Source organism: Helianthus annuus, chromosome 4 (assembly GCF_002127325.2).
Source record: "Helianthus annuus cultivar XRQ/B chromosome 4, HanXRQr2.0-SUNRISE, whole genome shotgun sequence".
Lineage (NCBI taxonomy): Eukaryota > Viridiplantae > Streptophyta > Magnoliopsida > Asterales > Asteraceae > Helianthus > Helianthus annuus.
The window spans coordinates 151,938,026-151,962,018 of NC_035436.2; the positions used below are offsets into that span (position 1 = coordinate 151,938,026).

Consider the following 23,993-nt stretch of genomic DNA (forward strand, 5'->3'; position numbering starts at 1 on the left):
GGTGGCGGCGGCGATGGGATGTTAAAAGGGGCGGAGCACATTGCCGCTGGTGGTGGTAGAGTGTGTGTGTTGTGTGGTGTTGGGATTTTGGAGTTTTATAGATGTAACAATATTCATTCGTGCTTTTGGTTTTGATTGAATTTGTATGTTTTTAGAAAGTTGGAAAAACAATGTATTTGTTATTTACACAACACATACTAAGGAGTTCGGATATGTTGTTTATTTTTGTTACTAGTGTATTGTAGGCATGTTATTTCATATTTTATGTTTTATTTTTTCACTAGGCATTATCGAATTATACTATTGTACTGTCACATTGTTTGTTATGTTATAAAATATAAATTATATATATAAACTTAGAACACTTCTGATATTGAAATTGTCATCTGCAAAGCATATGTCAACCCTTTAGTAATGGTTAGGATTTTGACTAGTTATCTATGGAAGTAATTGATCCTGCATTCAACTCTTTAGTACTGGTTAGGAATTTTTACTGCTAGTTATTAATGAAAGTAATTGATTATTAGTATTGTTTATTGGCTGTGATGATGCCAGTTGAGGTAAATGTATAAGAAAACAAGAAGTATACAGTGAGCGAATAAATGTGGAAGTACATTGAAGGGGTAACTCTCAACTCAGTCTAGTAATCTGTGACAAGTAATACTTTGGCTTGTACAGTTGTCAGGGGCGGAACGGAGCTACGGCTAAAGTCCGTATGCGTAGTTTATTTTTTTAAACAAAGGATACCTCTAAAATAATATAAGGATACCTCTAACCAACCTAAATTAACTTATAAAATAAGGGAACCCAATTGAAACTAAGCCCAGCATTCTTTCTAGCATTCTTTCTGATAAGCCCAGTTTAATTTTATGCAGAATTTTAGTTTATGCAGTTTAAGAAAAAAGTTTTAAGAACATAAGAAAAAATAGAGTTTATACTCAAATAAACAAACACGCTAATGTCAATTGAATTGGTGTTTACAAAGAAGCCAATAAACACTACAAGAAACAAGCTTTAGCGGTGACGTAAGTCGCCTCGAAAATCATCGCTATAGGCATTAGCGACGACATGTTTGCCGGTAATGAGGTCGTCGTTAATACGCATGTCGCCGCTATTGTTTTTGCCAGTGAGTTTTCCTGAACGTTCGTCGGAGATGGATTTCCATATTAAACTTTATTTAATGTCGTCGTTATCGTTTTTATAATTGTATGATTGCACGGTAAAAGTTTTTTTTTTTTTTTTTTTTTGGGATACCCCTAATTTAATGGGCTAGTTCCGCCACTGACAATTGTACAAATACTGACCTAACAAAAGGTAGAGCAAACGGAAACAATTGGACTGGGCGAACTACTGAGATCCGAAAGAGTAAAGTACATTGTTTGACGCTGGAAGGTAACCGAAGAAGAGCAAGATACTCAAATCTAGCGATAAGACGTGCATTTAATGAGCTACGGTACCCATACAATGTTGGCCGGAACCGATAGACAAAGACTATGACCCAAGGATTCTTGGTAAGACCCTGATGTGACAACCAGGTAGGGTGACTGTTGGGAAATCGAAAATGATGGTTCACATATAACATATAACGGTTGGAGGCTAGATTAGGTACTAGAGGTGTAAATATTCACTCTCATTTGAGAGAAATGTCATTAACTCCATTCAAGCCTACTACACATACATTCTTATAAATAATCTGATTATCTTGGACAACCATAATCATTGTCAACACTTACTCTCACGTCCGATGGTGGTTTACAAAGAAAACACCCATCCAATGCGGTGAAGCTAACATACGTTGTTGTCTTGACAATTACCTAAAGAAATAGGAGCATTCGAAGTACTCATTTGAGATAGCCGTAAGAGATCCTCACCAGAAGATAATTTTTAGCTTCATATATTATTAGTGACGTAATAATATATAAATATTCGGATCTATTATTTTGAGAAGATTATCGTGTATATCTTATCATAAATAATAGTTATGATTACATTTTTACAAACTGGTAGTTCATATACGTCCTGTTTAATATATATCTTACAATTCCCATTGACATGTTTACAACGTAGGTCCTCTTAACTGTGGATTGATCATGAGATTGACAATCAACCAAGGATACGGAATCCCCTTGATAGATCATACAAATACAGAATCAAGTTTATCGGGTGATCGAACACAGAAAACACTTTCAAATCCGGTATCTATTGATTATCCAACAACTGTTTACAATCAATCAATACCCTAAGAGAACTCACAACCATTCTCTGTTTTCTCTCTCTAAAACTCTCTCTTACTTGTGTGTAACCTAAAACCCTAATGCATAATCTGTTTAAATAATACACTTACATGCAAACTGGGCTAGGCCTACGTTACAATTAACAAACTCGGAACAACAATAATAAAGGACAAAGTCGGAATTCTAAACTCGGAATCTTCAGTTCTTTATAACCAAACTCGGAACAACAATAATAAAGAACAAACTCGGAATTCTAAATTCGGAATCTTCAGTTCTTTATAACCTCGTCATAAACTCGAACCAACAAACATAAACTTGGAATATTCTATTCTTCAGAACATTAAACTCGGAATAACTTTGTTTAGCAAACTCGGAACCTTCTTTAACTCTCTTTCTCGGAATCCAAGTCATCATCCAACTTTAAGATGTCCAAAGACCAAATCCAAAGCTGTTGTCACATACCTTACAAGTAGATGTACTTGTTGATGAGAAATAAAATCAGTACCATCAATCAGAGACTTCCATGTTTTGGAGACGGTTCAGAATTGAATCAACGACTTGGTAGGAAGTCTTTTGATGATTTCCACCAGGATGTCAAATGGTATGTTGTCTAACATTTTGGTTATGATTATAAAGAAGCCTATAAAAAGCCGCCACGCGAAACAAAATTCTGGAGCCCTTTGTATATAAAAAGAAAACACACAGAGTTGTCAAATGAACTAAACAAATGGTATGGAACTCCCTGAGACATACCTCTTTATACTAGTGTTTTTCCTTGTTAATCTTAACATTATTTGGCGTAAAGTTAGTCAGTATAGAAACATATAAACTAAGCAACACTTGTGAAACAAAATTACAACCAAACTGATCCTATTATTTGTTGAAATGTTGTCGTTACAACTGAAAACATTACATTACAAGACAAATCTTCACTAGTGCGTGTTTGTTTTATGGTTATCCATGCTCATTAGCTTAGTAAATGTAAAGATAACTAGTCAAATTGATGATGGAATAATTTAGAAGAATAAGAGACCATATAAAAGAATTTGTAATATAACCGAAAGCAAACTTTTAAAATGCAAGTGTCAGTTATCGATGGAAACAAAGCTAGGAAAACATGGGTGTTACCTGAATCAAACAGAGAAAAGTAGAGACAGGGAGAGGACAACCGATATAGGGTTAGGAGGCAGGGAAACGACTGAGCCAGAGGAATTAATAAACATAGATTTGGATGTGTTGGGTGAATTGTGGTTTTAGAGTTAATTACGTTTTTTGTATACGTGGTTTGTTGAAAATAACCATTACAATCCATTCTCAAAACCCAATAACCATTACATCTATTTGATACCTCAGCCTATCATATTTAGACCCTAGATTAATCAAAACCTGGACACACTTAAATTCATGTACTTCATTTATTTAAACGTGTTGGCGGGGTGGTAATCAAGTTCTATGCAGGTATAACGAACTTTAAACACGTTTAATGGTCATAAACAACCTTAGCACGACATGTTTTCATATAAATTAAGCATGTCAATCTAAACACAACCAATTTAGTCAAATGGATCAGAATGGATAACTGAAAATCCATTGTGTTCATGTCGTGTTTTAAGTCATGTTAGGAATTGACATCCTTACATGGAGTACACCGGTTTCGTTGTGCATTAATTTGCGTACTGGTCTATTTGTGCGTTGACGTTTGGCTAATTTATTCATTTGGGCTTGACTCTTGAGGCAATATGATTGCAAGTATAATATCTAAGATGAGATCGAGTTGTTTACCAAGCTCTAGTATTTTGTCTTTGGTCTTGGGCCTCTTTTCTTTGTATGGTGATTGGCTAGGCGGGCATGATGTTGTATTGCTAAACCCTAAAACTTCCTCAGCCCAACCCATAACCGAACCAAATTTCCAGTTTCGACATGATCATTTTAGCTTGAACCCATTTTCCATGCATTTTTATTGCGTTTAACTCATAAAAACAACTTAGATAACTATTGGAATAATACAGTTTTTTAATTGCTTAGCACTAATAATTCTGAAAGGGTCTACATATTCACACACCTTATTCCCTATTTCCACACCCTTCTAGACGCCTCGTATAGCCCTATACGAGGCGTATAGGGTTGCTTTTCCCGACCAGCTTCTGCACCTCGTACAACGTCACATCAGTCACATCAGACGGGGAGTCTAGCCCTGTACGAGGGGTCAATACGAGGGTACTTAGACGCCTCGTATAGACCTATACGAGGCGTCTTGGGCTGACCGATTTGACTATGATGAGACTATGTCTGACATGACTTAAAGGCATACGGGGAGTAAAGAGCTATACGAGGCGTCTTTAGCTCACATAAAATGCAACCTACAGTGCATTCTTGGTCCACACCCGAGCATTCAACAAACACTCACATTCACACATTCTGTTTCTTCTTGTATTTATTCGAAAGACTCTTGTTGTTTGTATTTGCGTTCTTATCATCCCGGAGTGTTGAAATGTCATCATATTGGGACGGAAACTATATCTTCGGGCAGTATTCTAGCGAAAAGTGGGGGCACGAAAGCGTTCCGGTAACAGTTATTAGCTTAAATGTTTTAATTACTTGTTGTTTTAGTTTATTATTTACTAATGATGATACGGTTGTCTATTTTGGAGGAGTCTGGCGTTCCCGATTCTAATGAGTAAGAGGAGGTTGTGTCTAGTATACAAGGAAAACAAAACAGCCCGTTTCTAGATTTGAACAAGCATCCCCCTGTTGATGAAACAGCCCCTGTAGATGACTCATACCATGCTAGTGGATACGGAGGAAACGGTGGATACGGAGGAGACGGTGGATACGGAGGAGACGGTGGATACCGAGGAGACGGTGGATACGGAGGAGACGGTGGATACGGAGGAGACCGTGGATACGGAGGAAACGGTGGATACGGAGGAGACGGTGGATACCGAGGAGACGGTGGATACGGAGGAGACGGTGGATACGGAGGAGACGGTGGATACGGAGGAGACAGTGGATATGGTGGATACGGTAGATACGGGGGATACGGTGGATACGGAGGAGACGGTGATCATCAGCAATTCATTTCCCCGGGCACTCCTTACGTTCATCAAAACAATTCGGACGTTGGAGGATATGGTAGATATGGTGGTGAAGCACCTCCCATTCTGGACAGTCCGTACTTAAAAAAGACGGTATAAATTACTATTTTATTATATATATTTTATTATTATTATTATTATTATTATTATTATTATTATTATTATTATTATTATTAATATTGTCGATGTTACAGGTTTTCAACTCCTTAGATGAACTAAAGAAACGGATACAAGAAATAGCAAACGCGGATGGTTTCGTTATTGTCACCCGTCGATCAAAGAAAATCGGGGGAAGAACCGGGAGGGTATGGCTTGAATGTGATCGTGGTGGTGAGCACCAGAGTACAGCAACACTTAGAAAAGCTGGAAGCAAAAAAACCGGTTGCCCGTTTTACCTGCTGGCTGTCCGAAACCACCCATATGAAACCTGGGAGATAAAAGACGGAACAATTGAACATAACCACGAACTTTGTGAGGACCTGTCGGCCCACTCGTTTGTGCGAAGGTTTACTCCAAGCGAAATGAAACTGATCGAGCAGCTGACAGCTCAAAACATGGAGCCGCGCAAAATATTTCAAACGATAAGGAAGCAGGACCCCGACAGGTTTCATGTTCAGAAAGACGTTCAAAACGTTGTAGCGAAGATTAGAGCCGAACAAAGACAAGGATTGACTCCCATGCAGTCACTAGAAAATGTGCTGATAAACAACGACTTTATTTACGAGACACGGGAAGAACCCGGAACAGAGATCGTAACAAAGATCTTCTTTCTTCATCGGGACTCGAGAGTCATGTGGCGTGCATTGCCCCACGTCATGATGATCGATGCGACGTACAAGACAAACATATACAATATGCCCTTTATCCAGATTGTTGGTATGACGCCTACCAACAAATCGTTTATTATCGCGCATGCCGTTGTTAGTAAAGAACGGGGTGATAACTTTGTGTGGGTGCTTGAGAGGGTTAAGTCAATGTTGGATGAATGTATGGAGCCACGTGTGATTTTAACGGATAGAGACCTAGCCCTTATGGGCGCGTGTGCTAAAGTATTTTTGCAAACGCCTCCAGGCTTCTTTGCAGGTGGCACATACAACAGAATGTTATGAAGCACTGCAAGGGTGCCTTCACAGACGAAGACTGGAAGAAATTTTTGTCATTCTGGGGGACATTGATTGAGTCTCCATCCATACCCATCTACGACTACCACTTGCGCAACATGCGAAAGCGACTTGTGGAGTGCAAACGTTCTAGTAAGTTTTTCTAATAACATACGACTCACCTATGCAAATTTTATTAAATTATTTTTACTTTTTAGGAGTCTTCAAATACGTGTACGATAACTGGCTAAAAGACTATAAGGAGATGTTTGTCTTTGCGTGGACTGATAAGAGGCGCAACTTTGGTAATCGTACTACAAACAGAGTTGAGCGCCAACACGCCAACTTAAAGAGATACGTCCTAGATAGGAGCTCACTGGAACGTGTAGTTGGTTGTGTCCGGGATATAGTTGAGACACAGTTCGGTGAAATAAGGAAGACTTTTTGAGAAAGCATCGAAAAAACAATGAAACACCACAAACACCCGATGTTTCAACACCTACTTGGAAAAGTATCCCATACAGCCCTTGACTTGTTGCATGGAGAGGCAATTAGGAAGCTAGATGTCTTGGAGCGCTTTAATTCATCATGTGGTTGCCAAATGTGGCACAGCTGTGGGTTGCCCTGTGCTTGTAGGATAGAAAAGTACATGCGTGAAGGTAATAATTGTTAAACGTACAACACTTGTGTGATATATTTCCTTTTTTCATTTTACTTAAACAATATTGTTTTTAACCGTGCAGAGCGTCCGATTCAACTCGAAGACATAGACGTCTTCTGGCGGAAACTTAACTTCCAAAGTTGTAAATTGATAGACGACTCCGTTGACGTGGTCGAAGAGCTAGATGTTGTTAGACAACAATTACAGTCGCACCCCCCAGCTCAGCAAAAAAGCCTGCTTTCAAAGATTAAAGCGGTGTTGACTCCAACGAAATCTACCAAGAAACCACCGGTTGTCCAACAAAATACTCGTGGCCGACCAACAACAAAGCAGGTACAAGAAAGGTTGGACGAGGCCTCTCGTATAGATGAAGAATTGAGGTGAAGCTCCTTCAGTGATGCAAACACGTGCTTTGAAGGTTCACGACAAAGTAAGTACGATAAACCTCGCCACAGCTCGTACGTTCCATCTCAGGCCTCACAACAGTCGGTTATAAGGTCCCAAAAACCCAAAGCGAGCCTAAGCCGTTCAAAGAGTTCTAAGAAGAAATAGACACGAGATGATCACGGTTTTCCTTTAATCATTGGGGACGAGTACGTGGGAATCATCGAACGGTTTAAGTCTTCCATTCCGCCAGTGTTCCATCCGTACGTCTCGTGCATACGAGATGTGATGCCGGACGGTCATTGTGGGTTTCGGTCTGTGGCTGTGGGCTTAGGGATGAATCAGAGTTCATGGGGGCTTATTCGAAGGGACCTTGTCTAAGAAATGGATCAGAACGAATCGATCTGGTTCCCAATATTTGAAGCATGGGCTGAAGGTTATTTTTACACGCATCGTCAGGGCCTAATTTGGGATTCAGTGGCCGGTTGAGGGGAGAATCACTGGATGGACTTCCCCTTTGCAGGACTTCTTATTGCACAAACGTACGGTATCGGGGTGCACCTGTTAACGACAACCATGCGTGCGAGTTCCACTTACTTCCCAATACTAAGTCCTCCGGCTAATCAACAACCATTATTCATAACGCTTACACATGTTACCGAGAACCACTTCATACATGTTAAGCTGGAAGGGGATTATCCTATGCCACCAGCACACGGGCTATGGTTGACCCACCGAAGACCCCATACAGAACAATGGGAAGATGTGTACTTGCCACGTCTAGAATGGTATACATCGATAATGAATCCTAGGCCAAGATCAAACCCCAATCTTAATTACATAGATAGTTATAGGGAAGAATGATTTTTGTAATTAATAGTATTTTTTTGTAATTAATAGTATTTTTTGTAATTAATAGTATTTTTTTTGTAATTAATACTATTTTTTTGTAATTAATAGTATTTTTTTTTGTAATTAATAGTATTTTTCTATAATTTTCTACAAATTCTATAATTTTTATTATAATTTCTATCATTATTCTATAATTAGAATTCATTAAAACAGGTTAATAAAATTTTAATAAAAAAAAATACAAGTATACGACTCGTATAGAGCTAGACGGGTCGTATATGTTTGACCAAAAGACCATTTAGCCCCTGATATGCCCCCAATCTAGGCTTATTTCAGGGGCTAAAAAGTAATTTTACTTAAACCAGACGCCTCGTATAGAGCTGTACGGGTCGTCTATTTGAGCGGGTTTTTGAAAATTTAAAGTTTGAATATCTGAATTTCAAAATTTGAATTTTTTGAAAAAGGACGCTTCGTATAGACCTGTACAGGTCGTCTATTTGAGCGGTAACAATTCTTTTACTTTAAATTTGAATTTTGAAAATATTTTATGTTAATTACTATTTTACCCCTGAAAGTCCCCAGTATAGCCCTTTAACAGGGGCTCAAAGGTAATTTAGAAGCCTAGACGACACGCCGTGGCATCGTCTTTTTGATTTGGCGCACACGCCGACCTACAGGGAGCTGCTGGTCGAGTTCCTTTCGTCATTCACATTTTACCCTCCTGGGGTCCCAGTGCCGCTCCCGCACCCAGGTGCTCCTCCTCCGCCTGAGGTTTCTTTCAGGCTTGCTGGCGTTATGCGTTCGATGACGCTAGCAGAGTTTGCGGTGCATTGTGGTTTATACATGCAGGAGGAGATCGAGACTGAGATTTAAACAGCGGGGCTAGTGGTGGTTGAAAAACCCACTCTTGTAGGGTTTTGGCAGGTGATTGCGGGGGCGGATCATTGGGAGCACGAGAAGTCGAAGGGGAGGGTGTCGTTTGTTAGGGACCCACTGTACAGGTATGTACGTTTATTATGGCAATTATTGTGATTATATGCACTGTTTATTAATCTCTGTTTTTTATATTTCGCTAACACTATCTGCAGGTATCTGCACCATTTGCTCGCTACTTCTATTTCAGCGCGCGGCTACAGCCGTGAGTGGTGTACGACCACAGATCTTTTTTTCCTTTATTGTTTGTTGTATAGGAGGCCGTGCGCGCTAGCACACGGTCTAGCCCAGTACTACGCCTCCGCCCATCACCGGCAGGAGCGCGGATTTTTGTATGGCGGGGCGTACGTGACCGTCATTGCCCGTTCATTGGGCCTCGTACCACACCAGGACCCACATCTACGGACGCTGCCAGTCATGCCGACGCAGATGGTGTTATGGCTCATTTTCTAAGCATACATATCCTGACCAATATCCTGCCTTTGTTTGTTTATTTGTGACCAGGATGCTGGAAGAGGATATTGCTAACATCTTGGGCGATATCCTGAGGTTTATTAATTAACCACGTGCAGGTTAAAGGCTGAGACTTGCTAACGTTCAAGAGGACTTCTTCTCCTCAGGACTCGGACGAGTTTGTTGAAGGAGAGACGTTGAGCCCGAAAGACCAGGTCTACAACGTTCGATGAAGGAATATTCGGTGGATCCCGGAAGTTTAGGATAGTTTGTTATTTTATCTTTACTATAAATAGATGGGGGCGGATCAGTTTAAGGCACACAATCTCCACTAACACTCTCGCATACTTTCACTTTCTAGCTCATTGAAAACAACACACTTGTATTCAAATTTCGTTGTAACACTTAGTCGATCCGCACCACATCCTGCTTTGTATCCTGATATTTGAAGCAATAGAAGAACAAGGCAGCTGCGATTGTCAGCTCCCGAGGTTTTATGCCGGCGATCTAGATTGATCAAGGGCTTTCCTCGTACATCTCGCGTCATTTACTTTACTTTTTTGCTCATTGTTTGATCACAGATACGACTCTATATCCTGAGCCGTATCCTGAAACTGTTTTTGCAAATAACTCAATTAACCTATTTTTAAACACATTCTCTTAGCACACTACCTCACTTAACTAATTTGATCACTTAATTGCTTCGGTAATTTTTGACCAAAACAATTTGGCGCCCACCGTGGGGCAAGTGGTGCTCTCTTTACTAAAAATTTTTGTCAAATCGCTAATCAGTTTTCTATTTTCAAAACTTTTTGCCACATTGTCCATAATGGCCTCAAGATCAAACATGAGTTCCTCTACTGTGTCTGCTATGACTTCTGCTACTACTGGTTCGGTGCTTCCACCACCTCCTCCAAGGACGCCAGCCTCTTCACGACCTCAGGATATTATCCCTACCCGCAGTATTCAGGAATCTGCTCCCGTTCTAGCTTCTAATGATGAAATTCTTACTTTATTTGGAAGTGTGCAAGAACAAATGAGGCAGCAGCAGGAAACAAACCAAATGCTTTTAAGGGAAATACAACTCCTGAAGTCTGGCTCGAGCAGATCTGCTGAGGATAATGTCACTCCATTACACCCCAGAGCGTTGAACTTTAGTTCAGCTGTGTATACTGAGGATAACAGGGGGAATATTGTGCCCAGTCTTCCTCAGAATCATACTCCTGAAATACCCTCCTCGGTCAGGATGTCAACCATGAGGAGCTCAGGATATGCTTCAGGATATGGGCAAAATCCTCCAACGGGTAACGTGTCAAATAATAATAATACTCATGCTACTGACAATAGTGGATCTTTGCAGGATACAGGTGTGACATCAGCACTTACTAGGGAACTTAAAAAGTTGAAGGACATGATATCCAGTGTAGCTGGGGTGGTCCAGCCGATCCCGGAAGTGTCCCAAGACAGCCATAAGATATCTCGTTTTGCACATCCTATCTGTGATGCCGAGATCCCAAAGAGATTTCAAACCCCCCAACATGAAGCTTTACGACGGAACTACGGATCCTGAGGAGCATATTGCTCAGTATAGGGAAAGAATGGAGATTAACCCTATCCCTCCGGAGCTCAAGGAAGTGTGCTTGTGCAAGGGATTTGGTTCTACTCTAACAGGATCAGCCTTAAAATGGCTGTTAAACGTTCCTCCTCACTCAATTACTTCGTTTGCTCATTTGGTTAATTTATTTAACAATCAATTTTCTTGTAGTCGGAGTTTTGAGAAACTAACCAGTGATCTTTACAGGATAACTCAAGGGCCTCAGGAATCCTTGAGGGATTATGTGAACAAATTCAGTCGAGAATCCTTGGATATCCCACATCTTGATGTTGCAACAGCTGTGCAAGCTTTCAAGATGGGATTACAAAAGGATTCTCAGTTTTATCAGGATCTTGTAATGAATCCCTGCAGGAATCTCGACGAAGCTCGTAACAGGGCTTTGAGATATATCCGTCTGGAGGATGACAGGAAGATGCAAGAAAGGATGAACTCATCTAACACTTATGAGTCAACTAACAGGAAGTCAGAATCCTTATTCAAGTCATATCGGCCTAAGCCATATGGTAGAAATGAAAACAAGAGAGTGAATGCTGTCGAAGATGAGGATCCTGAAGAGTATCCTGAGTTGTCTGAATATTGCTTTTCTGTTAACATTCCCGAATTGATGTATGCCATGCAGGGTCTACGAGACAAGGCTAGGTGGCCTCGAAAGAATCAACAAAAGGCTGACTGGAAAGATAAGTCAAAATGGTGTGCTTTCCACGAAGATTTCGGACATGTAACTGAGGATTGCATTGCTCTAAGGAAAGAAATAAGCTATCTTCTAAGCAAGGGATATCTGAAAGATCTTTTAGGAAGAAAGAAGAATAAAGGTCAGGATACTGAGAAGGATCATGAGCGAGCAGCATCACCTCCCGCGGATGCCAAGATAATCAACTTCATTTCAGGAGGATCCGACATTTGTGGGACTTCGTATTCGGCAGCAAAGAGACATGCAAAGGAAGCTAAGGCCGAAAGGGGAGACAAACCTGTCAGGATGACTACCCTCACAACTGACAAAGTGATCACTTTTGATGCAGATGACAGGGATACTGTCCAGGATCCCCACCATGATGCTCTGGTAATAACGTTATATGTGGCTAACCATTTTGTACGCAGGATACTGGTTGATAATGGCAGCTCCGTCAACATAATCCAACTAGAAACTCTGAAGAGAATGAATGTATCTCCAATGGATATCACTTCAAAGTCTACCGTGCTTGTTGGGTTCAGTGGAGAGGCTTGAAACATAGTGGGAGAGATAAAGTTGCCAGTATACGTTGAAGGAGTCAACTCGATACAACGTTTCTGTGTGATGGATTCTCTATCCTGCTATAACATCATACTGGGAAGACCGTGGATTCACGATATGAAGGCCGTGCCATCAACATATCACCAATGCATCAAGATACCTACCCCTTGGGGAGTTGTCAAAGTTGATAGTGATCAGCAGGAGGCGAAAGAATGCTACTCATCCTCGATGAAATCCTCAACCAAACCTAGTGCAGCATAGCAATTAAAGACGCGGGCCCAGGATATCGTGGAGGGTCCGGAGCAGGATGTGAAGAAAATTATCCTAGACCAGGATAATCCCGATATTTTGGTGCTCGTGGGAACCAATATCCCTCAGGATATTGAAGAACAATTAATTAACTTTTTGAAATGCAGGATGTCAACGTTTGCATGGAAGCATGAGGATATGACAGGCATATCCAAAGATATTATCACTCACAAGCTTGGAATTGATAAATCATTCAAGCCTGTGCAACAAAAAAGAAGGAAGTTTGCTCCTGAGCGGAACACTATTATCCAGGAGGAAGTTGAAAGACTATTAAAGTCCAGAATGATCAGAGAGGTTAAGTTCCCAAGATGGCTAGCAAACGTGGTTGTAGTACAAAAGAAAAATGGGAAATGGAGAGTTTGTGTAGACTACACAGACTTGAACAAAGCCTGTCCTAAAGACCCATTTCCTCTTCCCCACATTGATGCAATGGTAGATGCCACTGCCGGGCATGAAATGCTGACTTTCATGGACGCATCTTCAGGATTTCAATAGATCCAAATGGAGCCTTCTGACCAGGAGGATACTGCCTTCATGACACCAACAGGTATTTATTTTATACAGCTATGCCTTTTGGTTTGAAAAATGCAGGTGCAACATACCAAAGATTGGTAAACATGATGTTCAAAGACAAACTGGGGGACACCATGGAGGTATATATCGATGATATGGTGGTGAAATCTAAAAAGGCTGAGGATCACCTCCAGGATATCAAGGGAGCATTTGATATCCTGGATCAATACAACATGAAGCTAAATCCTGCTAAATGCCATTTCGGAGTGGGGGCAGGAAAGTTTCTTGGATATATGGTGACAAAAAGGGGGATAGAAGCAAGCCCAGAGCAGATCAAAGCTATCCTGGATATAAAATCACCCTCAAATATGAAGGACGTACAAAGATTGACAGGCCGAGTAGCAGCTTTAAACAGGTTTATCTCAAGATCCTCAGAGAAATGTAAAGACTTTTATGATATCCTGAAGAAGAACAAAAGATTCGAATGGGGGGAGAAGCATGAAGCAGCCCTGCAGGATTTGAAACGATATCTCTCAACCGCACCTCTATTGATGAAGCCTGAAAATGGTGAACCACTATCCCTATACCTTGCTGTATCAGGGAATGCTGTAAGTGCCGTTCTTATAAAAGATCATGAAGTTAAGGGTGAGAAATTAATCGAATACCTCGATATTCTCAAAAAATTAGCAGGATATTTCGATGTTTTTATACTTGAACAGGTACCAAGGGAGGATAATGCTGATGCGGACGCCTTAGCAAATTTGGGATCATCGATCAGGATACCTGAAGGGACCCAAATACCAATATTACATATCTTGTATCCTGCAACAAATCCTCAGAAAAAAGAAGTAGCAGGTATTCAGGATCCTGGAGCGGAGTATCCTGAAAAGGATCCTAAATCCTGGACGACTCCAATCATGAGATATCTCAAGAAAGGACATATCCCCAGAGAAGAAAATCCTAAGGCATTTAGGATGAAGGTATCACGATTCACTATTACAAACAATGTTTTATACAGGAAATCTCTTGAAGGACCGTATTTGAGGTGCTTGGAGGGTCCTGAAGCCAAAGAAGTACTTCAGGATATACATGAAGGGGATTGTGGTAACCATACTGGGGGCAGGTCGTTATTCTCAAAAGTATTAAGGACAGGATATTATTGGCCAACAATGAGAAAAGATGCCGCAGAATATGCTCGAAGATGTGACGCATGTCAGAGACATAGTAACATACTGCATCAACCTGCTGAACCATTATATCCTATTGTTTCCCCTTGGCCATTTATGAAGTGGGGTATGGATATAGTGGGAAAGCTACCAAAAGCCCTGGGAGGAAAAGTTTTTATGCTAGCAATGACGGACTATTTCTCTAAGTGGGTCGAAGCGGAAGCATTTGTTCAAGTTAGAGACCAAGAAGTAGTATCCTTCATAAAGAGGAATATCCTGACCAGATTCGGAGTACCAGCCGAAATAATCTGTGATAATGGTTCTCAGTTTATAAACAAGAGAACTACTGACTTTTGCAAGAGTTGGGGAATCAAAATGGTAACATCTACTCCAGTACATCCTCAAGCGAATGGACAAGCAGAATCCTCAAACAAGATAATTGTCAATAACTTAAAGAAAAGGCTTGGAGCCAAAAAAGGAAGATGGGCAGAAGAATTACCCTTTGTTTTATGGGCTGATAGGACAACGGTAAAGAATGCAACAGGCCAAACCCCATTTTCCTTGGTATTTGGAGCAGAAGCAATGATTCCGACGGAAATGACAATACCCACTGCAAGATCTACCCTAAGTGATCCTGAGCAGAATCCTGAAGCCTTGAGTCAGGATTTAGACACTATAGATGAGAAGAGAGATGCGTCAAGGCTAAGGATGGCAGCATATCAACAGAGAATATCCAAGGCATATAACAAAAATATTAGGACCAGAAGATTTAAGGTTGGAGATTGGGTGCTAAGAAAGGCTTTTCAGAATACTACTAATCCTGCCGATGGCAAGTTAGCTCCAAAATGGGAAGGACCATACGAAGTTGAATCAGAAGCAGGGAAAGGAGCATACAGACTCAAGAATATGGAGGGGGATATGCTACCGAGGTCTTGGAATGCTATACACCTTAAGCTCTATTTCAAGTGAGTTTAGAATTTAATTTCTAACTCAGGATGGTATGAATTCTACCTTTTTTAAATATGTTTGGTTTAATTTGTTCTTCGTAACCCAATACTGACTTAAGCATCGGAGGGGTGTTAGCCAAGCTAACACCCACCTTAGTTTACAATTGTTTTGCAAGATATGTTTCAGGATACAGCTCCAGGATATGTACTCAGGATAACTCGAAAGATTAGAGGATTGGCCCCCTCTCTCACGTTTAAGGGGTACTGATCCCTTCACAGGTTTAAAGGTATTCACCTTTCTTCCGAATTGGGTTTAAACACCCCGCCTGGAGTGCAAGTTATTCAGGGATAGTTCAAGGTGGCGGGACCAGTCCATGTAAAAGTGGCTGACAATTTCGTTACTGTTGGCTATATCCTGAATCCTAAAGGTATATGAGGATTGATCACCCTCTCTCACGAAAGGGTATTTTCATACTGTCTAAGGTTTAAAGGTTTTCACCTTTCTAAGTCTTGGAGTTTATACACTCCCGCCTGTAGCGCATGAAAATTTGGGATTTTCCCCAGGATACAAGGGATTTATCTCCAGTACATCCTTGGTTTTGCCCTTGGGATGTAAAAAAAATTGCCTATACAATGGAAACTGAAATTCAGAAGATTTCTAAAGTATTTGAAGGCATTGTACACAGGGGACATTCCTACCAAGGTGGTGATGTAAAGCTAAAAGGATCAGGCTCAGAACTAATGCACTAAGTACCTTGCACAGGGGACGCCTTTGTTGGAAGAGTTGCAAAGGGATTGAAGTTTGGTAATAGGTTTATACCCTATTTCTGGTATGATCTTTCCTTTGTAAACATCGTCTAAGTTTTTAGCAACAATATGTTAAGTATCCTGACATATTCTTAAAGTCCTTTTCAGAATATTTGATTAGGGTGTTTGAAACTAGTGTTAGTTTGGAACTTTGATCATTTAAATATTATCGAAAACTGGTTTTGGAAAAATAGATTGTTTATCAAAAACTTTCTACAAAGTTGAAGGGATGTTTGGAAGTTCTATCTAATAAAAAGTTTTTACAGTATATCACTGAGCATACTGATCAGGGTATTATATAAGATAACAGTATGAATTTTTTTGCAAAGCTAAGAGTTACACTAAGTAATGCAAGGTAACAGAAAATAAGTCAAAAGATAGTTATATTATTAACAAGTCAAAAGTTGTGCTTTTGGTTTCACCTCAAACCGAGGCCCATCCGCCAAAAGCACGATTAGTTTTTACCATACTTGTGTAACGGTTGCAGGGTATATCTCAAAACAGGACCTGTCCACCTACAACCGTTATCACATTCAAAACAAGTTATACTAATTGATGAGCAAGGGCTTCGTCCTAAAACCTAGGACCCATCCACCTTTGGTCATCACATTGTTCTAGTGCAGGAAATGTAAATTGTTTGAAGACAGGAAAAGTAAATTGTTTATGCAACCACAACCATGAAATTAAAAAGTGGGCTCCGGCCTTGGCACGTATATCCATCATCGCCCACTCCGCTACCTAAGGGGCAGCACCCTCTTGAACAGCAACCTCTTTCCCAGCATCCATACCAGCATCATCCTCGGGATTATTCTCAGTATCTGCAGCAACATCCTTTTCACCAGCATTCTTTCCAGCATTTGCCCCAGCATTCTCAGAAACATCCTTTGAAGCGCTAGCATCCATTGCTTTGGCAGACTCTTCCACAGCAGACTTGACAGGAGGCTCCACAGGATTTCCCCCGAGATCTCTTAACTTCGCCTCCCAGGCCTTGGTGTTCCAAGAAGGGCATTGCAAACCCAAAGCTATCGCCTCGTAAGCCATTTTCAGCCTGGCCTGGAGAAGGGAGATCATGACGGAATTCTTGAGGCTCTCTCGGTATGACGCCATGGCCTGTTCGTGTTGGAGTTGGGCTACGTCAGACTTGGCTTGGGCCTCTTGGGTGATCTTTTGGATGGCGGCTTGGTGGTCCTGAGTCATAGCTTTATACTTAGCTTCATAGTGTTCCGATTTAGCGGTGGCAATTGCTGCTTGATCTGCAATGGTGGCCTTGGCCTTTTTCAGCTGGCTTTCAAGCATGACGTTGGAGCCACATGCGTCCTCGTAGAGGAAGACCAGACGTTCAAGGCCCTACAAGGTGATACAACAGGCATTGTTCTAAATGAACGTTTCTATTAAGCATATGATGCAGGATACAGGTCAGGATACTAACCTGGTTAAGGAAGCCGGTCATAAATGTGCTGGATTCTGTGAACCCGTGGTTCTCGAATGGGAATACGTGAGGTGGAGCAGAGGGTTCGACTTCCTTTCTTTTCCGGGAGCTGGAGGCCCGGGTCCGGGATGCAGGGGGAGCTTTGGGAGCAGCGGAGGTCTTTGAACTGGTGAGTTTTGGTGTAACGGATGATTTCGGGTTAGATTCTTGCTTGACAGGTTCAAGGCTGGAATAACTATCCAGCTCATCGAGTTGGAAGCCTTCGAGATTAATAACTGGCACTGCACAAGGGAAGATGTTTTCAACTTGTTATATTACTGTACAATAAAATAATAATTAATTCCTGAAAATATGCTTACCTGACATGTTGGAACTTGATCTTTGACTTGAGCTTGTGAGTAACAGGTTAAAGGTTCTTTCACCCTCTGGAAGCTTGTAGATCTCTTTTATCCTCCCTTCCGATTCAGCACTGGGAGGAGCTAGTTCTTTAAAGTTTGCTGCAAGAAGAGAAATAAAATTATCAGGATGATGGTTCAGGATAGAGGTTTAGGATATGATTGGGGATACTCCTAAAACCCTAAGTCCTACCAGAAGTCAACCATCTTTTAGGGAGGTCAAAACCCTTATCGATGGAGTCTCTTTTCACAAAGAAAAATTTTCTTGTCCATTTATCCTCATTCTTGGTGGCCTTAAGAATGAGGGGATCACTGGAAATGGAAAAAAGGAGAAACCGGCTGGAACCATGTGACCTTAGACGGTAGGCCATCGGAAGGTCTTCAATGCATAGATCAGGCATATGATGAGCCTTAATCTGCTCCAGAGTGATTAACACACGCCAAACCATAGGCATGATTTGGGCGAAACTAAGACCGGTAAGCTCAAAGAAGCGGGATATAAAGGGAGAAAATGGATATTGAAGCCCTAATGAAAAAGGATATGCAAAGAAGCAAACCCATTCGTCGGAACAAAAATCCGACCGGACCTCTCGGTCGAATGGACGGAAGATTGTCCCGACGGGAAAGGCACCGGAAGCTCGTAGGGCTGCGATGTCGGAATTATCAAAAGAACACACTTCTTTAGAAGGATCCTGAAGCAGATTTTGTTTGTAAAAGGGGGAAACCGAGTCCGCCACTTGCGATCTGGTACGCGTCGCCATGGAAGAGCACAGTCGGAGAAAAGAAGATATAAAACAAGGAAAATAGAAAGGGCAGAGAGGAAAATACCTGATGTCCGCTTGAAGATAAGGATAACCATGATAAGGAGTCCCTCGGTTAATATAGGATGAATATAGGGGGGTAAAGAGTAAATAATGCTTTGGAAGTTGCACCGCTGTCATTTCAAGAGTCTAGTCATATTAATTGCCTTAAGTTATGAGGTGAAACTTTTGAAATATATCCGTTGGATTGGTATCCCAACCGATATATTTGGGGACAATTGTTATGGCTCATTTTCCAAGCATACATATCCTGACCAATATCCTGCCTTTGTTTGTTTATTTGTAACCAGGATGCTGGAAGAGGATATTGCTAACATCTTGGGCGATATCCTGAGGTTTATTAATTAACCACGTGCAGGTTAAAGGCTGAGACTTGCTAACGGTCAGGAGGACTTCTTCTCCCCAGGACTTGGACGAGTTTGTTGAAGGAGAGACGTTGAGCCCAAAAGACCAGGTCTACAACGTTCGATGAAGGAATATTCGGTGGATCCCGGAAGTTTAGGATAGTTTGTTATTTTATCTTTACTATAAATAGATGGGGGCGGATCAGTTTAAGGCACACAATCTCCACTAACACTCTCGCATACTTTCACTTTCTAGCTCATTGAAAACAACACACTTGTATTCAAATTTCGTTGTAACACTTAGTCGATCCGCACCACATCCTGCACTGTATCCTGATATTTGAAGCAATAGAAGAACAAGGCAGCTGCGATTGTCAGCTCTCGAGGTTTTATGCCGGCGATCTAGATTGATCAAGGGCTTTCCTCGTACATCTCGCGTCATTTACTTTACTTTTTTGCTCATTGTTTGATCACATATATGACTCTATATCCTGAGCCGTATCCTGAAACTGTTTTTGCAAATAACTCAATTAACCTATTTTTGAACAGATTCTCTTAGCACACTACCTCACTTAACTAATTTGATCACTTAATTGCTTCGGTAATTTTTGACCAAAACAGATGGGTTTTCAGACGCTGTGGGGGATGAAGGTAATCAAGAGGTTCGCCGTTGGCCCGCGGTTTAAAAACCGCGAGGGGGGCGTATGGACAGAGGAGGCCCTACCAGAGCATTTCGAGCCGTTCATCCTCCTGCAGATCCTGCTGATGCAGTGCCCGTGGAGGACCCTCCGGAGGATGTAGACGGTGCAGCGGTGCCACAGCCACCGCCACCTGCCGGGGCACCTCAGTTTCCACGACACATTATTCCAGGTCATGCCCCCGGAGCTGCGCTACATCCGGATGTACGAGCCGAGCTTGACAGGCTCAACGATTTGGTAGGTTGGCTGGTACGGGCGGAGCAGGATAGACGAGAGAGAGAGGGATTACCCCCGATACCGCTTCCACCAGTTCGAGCACCACATCAGCAGCACCAGCCGCAGCAGCAGCATCAGGATTCGGATTCGGATGCATAGACCTGTTGTTGTTTTTATTTTTATTATGGATGTACAAACTTATCTTATATATTTTTGTTATGGATGTAAAAAGTTATCTTATATATGTCACATTTATGTTTGTTTTCAGTTATTCGGTTACTTAATGATTGTTGTCTTAAATTTATATAATACGGAAACAAAATATGTTTTGAATATAATACGGAAACAATATATCCCTTGAATATAATACGGAAACAATAATTGAAAGAGATAAAATGTTAATCGAAAGAATAATATTTAAAAAAGCAAAATGTTAAAAACAATATAATATTTAATCGATATAATATATTTAAAGAGCCGATTTTTAAAATAGTTGATTTTTAAAAAACATAAACTTTTTATATGTAAAAACACAAAAAAAAAAAGACTTTTTTTAAAACCATAAACATTTTCAACAAATAAACACATCTTCAAAACTATCCAAAAAACCATAATAAAACCCACCAAAACACCCCTCATCTCAGCAAAAAAAAAACCAAGTTTAGACGTCTCGTATAGGGTTGTACCCTTCGTATAGGGTTCCTTAAACGTCGTGCCTGACACCCTCTGAGACCACCTTGAATTCAGTGCATATACGCCTCTATACGAGGCGTCTAGGGCACAAAAAGTGTGAAATTAGGCGGAGAAGGTGTCCGGATAGATCCGCCCTTCTGAAAAAAAAAAAAAAAAAAAAAAAAACGTTTAACCGTAACCCTTCACCCATTATAGCCTAGCCCATGGTTCAAGTTCAACCTAACCTAACCTAACCTAACCTAACCCGTTTCATAGTAGAGTAGACGTGCAAAAAGAAGTTTCATAGTAGAGTAGACGTGCAAAAAGAAGTTTAGGATTAAGTAGAGATGATAAAAAAGTTAGGATGTGAAACCCATCCGGTTTGGCCAAAAATCTAAGATCTACAAATGCAAACAATAAACCTAAAAAATCAAAAAAGCGCTAGAAGGAGGGCTTGAACCTCCGACCTTGTGGTTAACAGCCACACGCTCTAACCAACTGAGCTATTCCAGCTTTTTGTCATATATTTTTTATTGTTTTGTTTTTGTTAACTACTGTTCTGATCACAGACGTATCACAAAAAGAGTTTTTATTCAGAGGCCAAACTTTACATACAAAACCATAACATCTGAACTTCTTATTCATACAGTTTTATTTATTCTCGTACACACAAACAACGAAAGGACACCACCTTAGTCTAGCTTATAGGCCTGCCTCATCGTACTCGGACATTTACTTCGCCTAGTACTGCCTCTGTGGAGAAAACAGTAGGCTCTCGGTCTCCCTGTTGAGTTTCAAGCTCTGAGCCTGGTTCGGTGACACCTGATACGAGTTGGTGATCACCTCAAGCGGCATGGCTCGGAAAACCGATGTGTACCCGGCTAATGGGCTCTTCAGTGGAGCCCTGTTGGTCTTGAACGCCACCCACTCGAACCCATTCTGTCCAGCTCGAGCAGTTGCTGCGAAGAACTGTGGCACTGGGAAAATGTCACCTCTGCTCACTTGCTCGTTCAACACAGCTTCACCGTTGTTCGACACCACCTGGATCTGTGCGTCTCCGTTGAGCACGTAGACGACTGTGTGGCTGTTCACTGTCCAGTGTGGCGAGAATAATGCATTCTGTATGTGGCAAAATGAAAGAATTAATTAAATGGTAAATTTCAATTAGTGCCAATAACAAATCTAAGTTTAGCGATTGATTACCGGTTGAAGGTGTCCTTTCTCGGCACTGAGGTCCATGAGAGATAGAATGGGCAGTTTGTGTTCGTTGACCATGTTGAGTTTTCCAGCTTGGCGGTTGAAGACATCAGCCTCTCTTTGGTTATCCAAGTTGAACACAAGTTTAGCACTGCATATTGTTTCTTCCACACCGTTGGATGGTCCTCCTCTTGATCTACGTTGGTGCATTTGTTGTTGTTCTTCCTCAGGGGTGACGAATTCCATCTGTTGCTGTACCTGGACAATAACCCCGCGGTTTCTGGACTCCTGCAGTGCCCTCATGATTTGAGGGTCGCAGTTAAACGCCTCTGCGAGTAATTCAGTATCGAAACCAGCGTATACATTGTCTCTGGTCAGTTCCTCCTGCCCGCCAAAGGGACTTCTCCTTCTGCCTTGTTGTCTTCCTTGTTGTCTGCTTTGTTGTCCGTGAATCTGTTGTTGTCCTTGTCTTCCTTGTTGTCCTTGAAACTGTTGTTGTCCTTGAATGTGCTCGCTTGAAATGCCTCCAGCTAGGAAAGATGTCTACCACAAAAAATATAAACCAATAAGTTACTAATAATAACCAGGTTTATTACCCATTATAGTTATTATAATTATTTCTTTTAGTGTTATATCTTCATATAATGTTTTATATAACGTTATTCACCAATACAATACAGTTTTTCAGTTCCTACGAACCTTAGCTTGAAAGTCGAGCTGGTTGGCAGGGTTGTTGACGTCATCAACAATGATAGCTACAACTTCTTGGTTCCTATCATTGTAAGTCCAGTAGACAGCACCTGCAGGAATGGCAATGATGTCTCCTTCTCGGAACCGATGTACTTTCTGGTGCGAGTCTGCCGAGGAATCCATACCCCGTTCACCCATCCTTCGTGGTTGCTGCTGCTGTTGTTGTTGTTGCTGTTGCTGCTGATGTTGTTGCTGCTGTTGCATGTGTTGTTGCTGCACTCCAGTGTCAAATGTCTCAGCACATCCTGGAAGTTGGATTCCTACAATCCCTTCACCTGTAAAACCACCATTCTTATTAATAACTTATCATTTCAATATGATCATGACAAAGAGAATGTATATATGTGTGTGTATATATAATATATGATATGATTATGAACCTTGTTCAATGAAGAGTAGACGGGGGTATGATTGGAAGCTCGGAAGGAAAAGAGAGTTGGGTTGCAACGTCATCCTGGACGGATACGTTCCAAGACACTGATATTGTTCATCGTTGAAATTCCAGTAGTGCTCGATGGAACCACCTTCGAACTCGAGGCGTTGATTGGGTTGGGAGGTGTAGAGTTGCTGGAGGTTGCAGAACTCAGGGCTGCCGAGGCGGGGAGCGCGGGTGGTGGCGAGGACGGTGGTGCCGAGGAGGCAAAGGAAGAAGCCGAGGATGAGTTTTGTAGCAGCCATTGTTGAGAAGTGGTGTGAGGGTAAGGGAAGGGTGGTGGGGTGGTTTTATAGGGTTAGTGGAAGAGGGTGTGGCGCAAGGGTTCTGTTTTGGGCACCGATGAACGCCACCTTGCACTGGAAGTTGATGGAGGTGTTGGATGATGGTGGCTTCAACGTGGGTTATCAATATACACTTGGCAATGGTGATATCTGGGTTTCGACAACTGTATAGTTTTGATTTTTACTGTGTTCAAATTCCGGTTTTACATATTTTAGGTTATAGAATTTATTCTAAGGTTGAGAAGACAATTCGGTCGGTATTGTTTTAGTTCACCGCGATTAGGTAGTGGCATATGGTATAACCAGCGAAAGAGAAGACTCGTAAATAAAGCCATGCCGATAAGTATGTGGACATGTTTTTACATCCGCCGAAAATCATAAAAATAAATTTTAGTAACAGTTCTGATAATATTGATACCGATACAGATGTTATTCAAATGTAATCACCATGGTA

The 23,993-nt window shown here is 41.3% G+C and overlaps 3 protein-coding genes and 1 non-coding gene across 4 annotated transcripts; 2 read left to right on the forward strand and 2 right to left on the reverse strand.

The window, feature by feature from the left end:
- Positions 1 to 3,329: 3,329 nt before the first annotated feature.
- Positions 3,330 to 6,377, forward strand: LOC118491561 (protein FAR1-RELATED SEQUENCE 5-like). Its single transcript, XM_035989429.1, has 4 exons — positions 3,330 to 3,474; positions 5,127 to 5,422; positions 5,524 to 6,294; positions 6,348 to 6,377. Exons 1-4 carry the CDS (start codon positions 3,330 to 3,332, stop codon positions 6,375 to 6,377), a joined length of 1,242 nt encoding a protein of 413 aa, XP_035845322.1.
- Positions 6,378 to 6,398: 21 nt separating this feature from the next.
- On the forward strand, positions 6,399 to 7,082 carry LOC118491343. The gene is made up of 2 exons (XM_035989010.1): positions 6,399 to 6,582; positions 6,648 to 7,082. The coding sequence occupies exons 1-2, from the start codon at positions 6,435 to 6,437 to the stop codon at positions 6,875 to 6,877; spliced, it is 378 nt and encodes a 125-aa protein (XP_035844903.1). The 5' UTR covers positions 6,399 to 6,434; the 3' UTR covers positions 6,878 to 7,082.
- Positions 7,083 to 21,314: 14,232 nt separating this feature from the next.
- TRNAN-GUU lies at positions 21,315 to 21,388 on the reverse strand. Its single transcript has one exon. It is a non-coding gene; the product is annotated as a tRNA-Asn (tRNA).
- A 93-nt stretch (positions 21,389 to 21,481) lies between these two features.
- On the reverse strand, positions 21,482 to 23,532 carry LOC110936901 (11S globulin seed storage protein 2). The gene is made up of 4 exons (XM_022179309.2): positions 23,203 to 23,532; positions 22,772 to 23,097; positions 22,079 to 22,615; positions 21,482 to 21,994 (listed from the first exon to the last, which is right to left on the reverse strand). Exons 1-4 carry the CDS (start codon positions 23,498 to 23,500, stop codon positions 21,617 to 21,619), a joined length of 1,539 nt encoding a protein of 512 aa, XP_022035001.1. The 5' UTR covers positions 23,501 to 23,532; the 3' UTR covers positions 21,482 to 21,616.
- Positions 23,533 to 23,993: the final 461 nt, after the last annotated feature.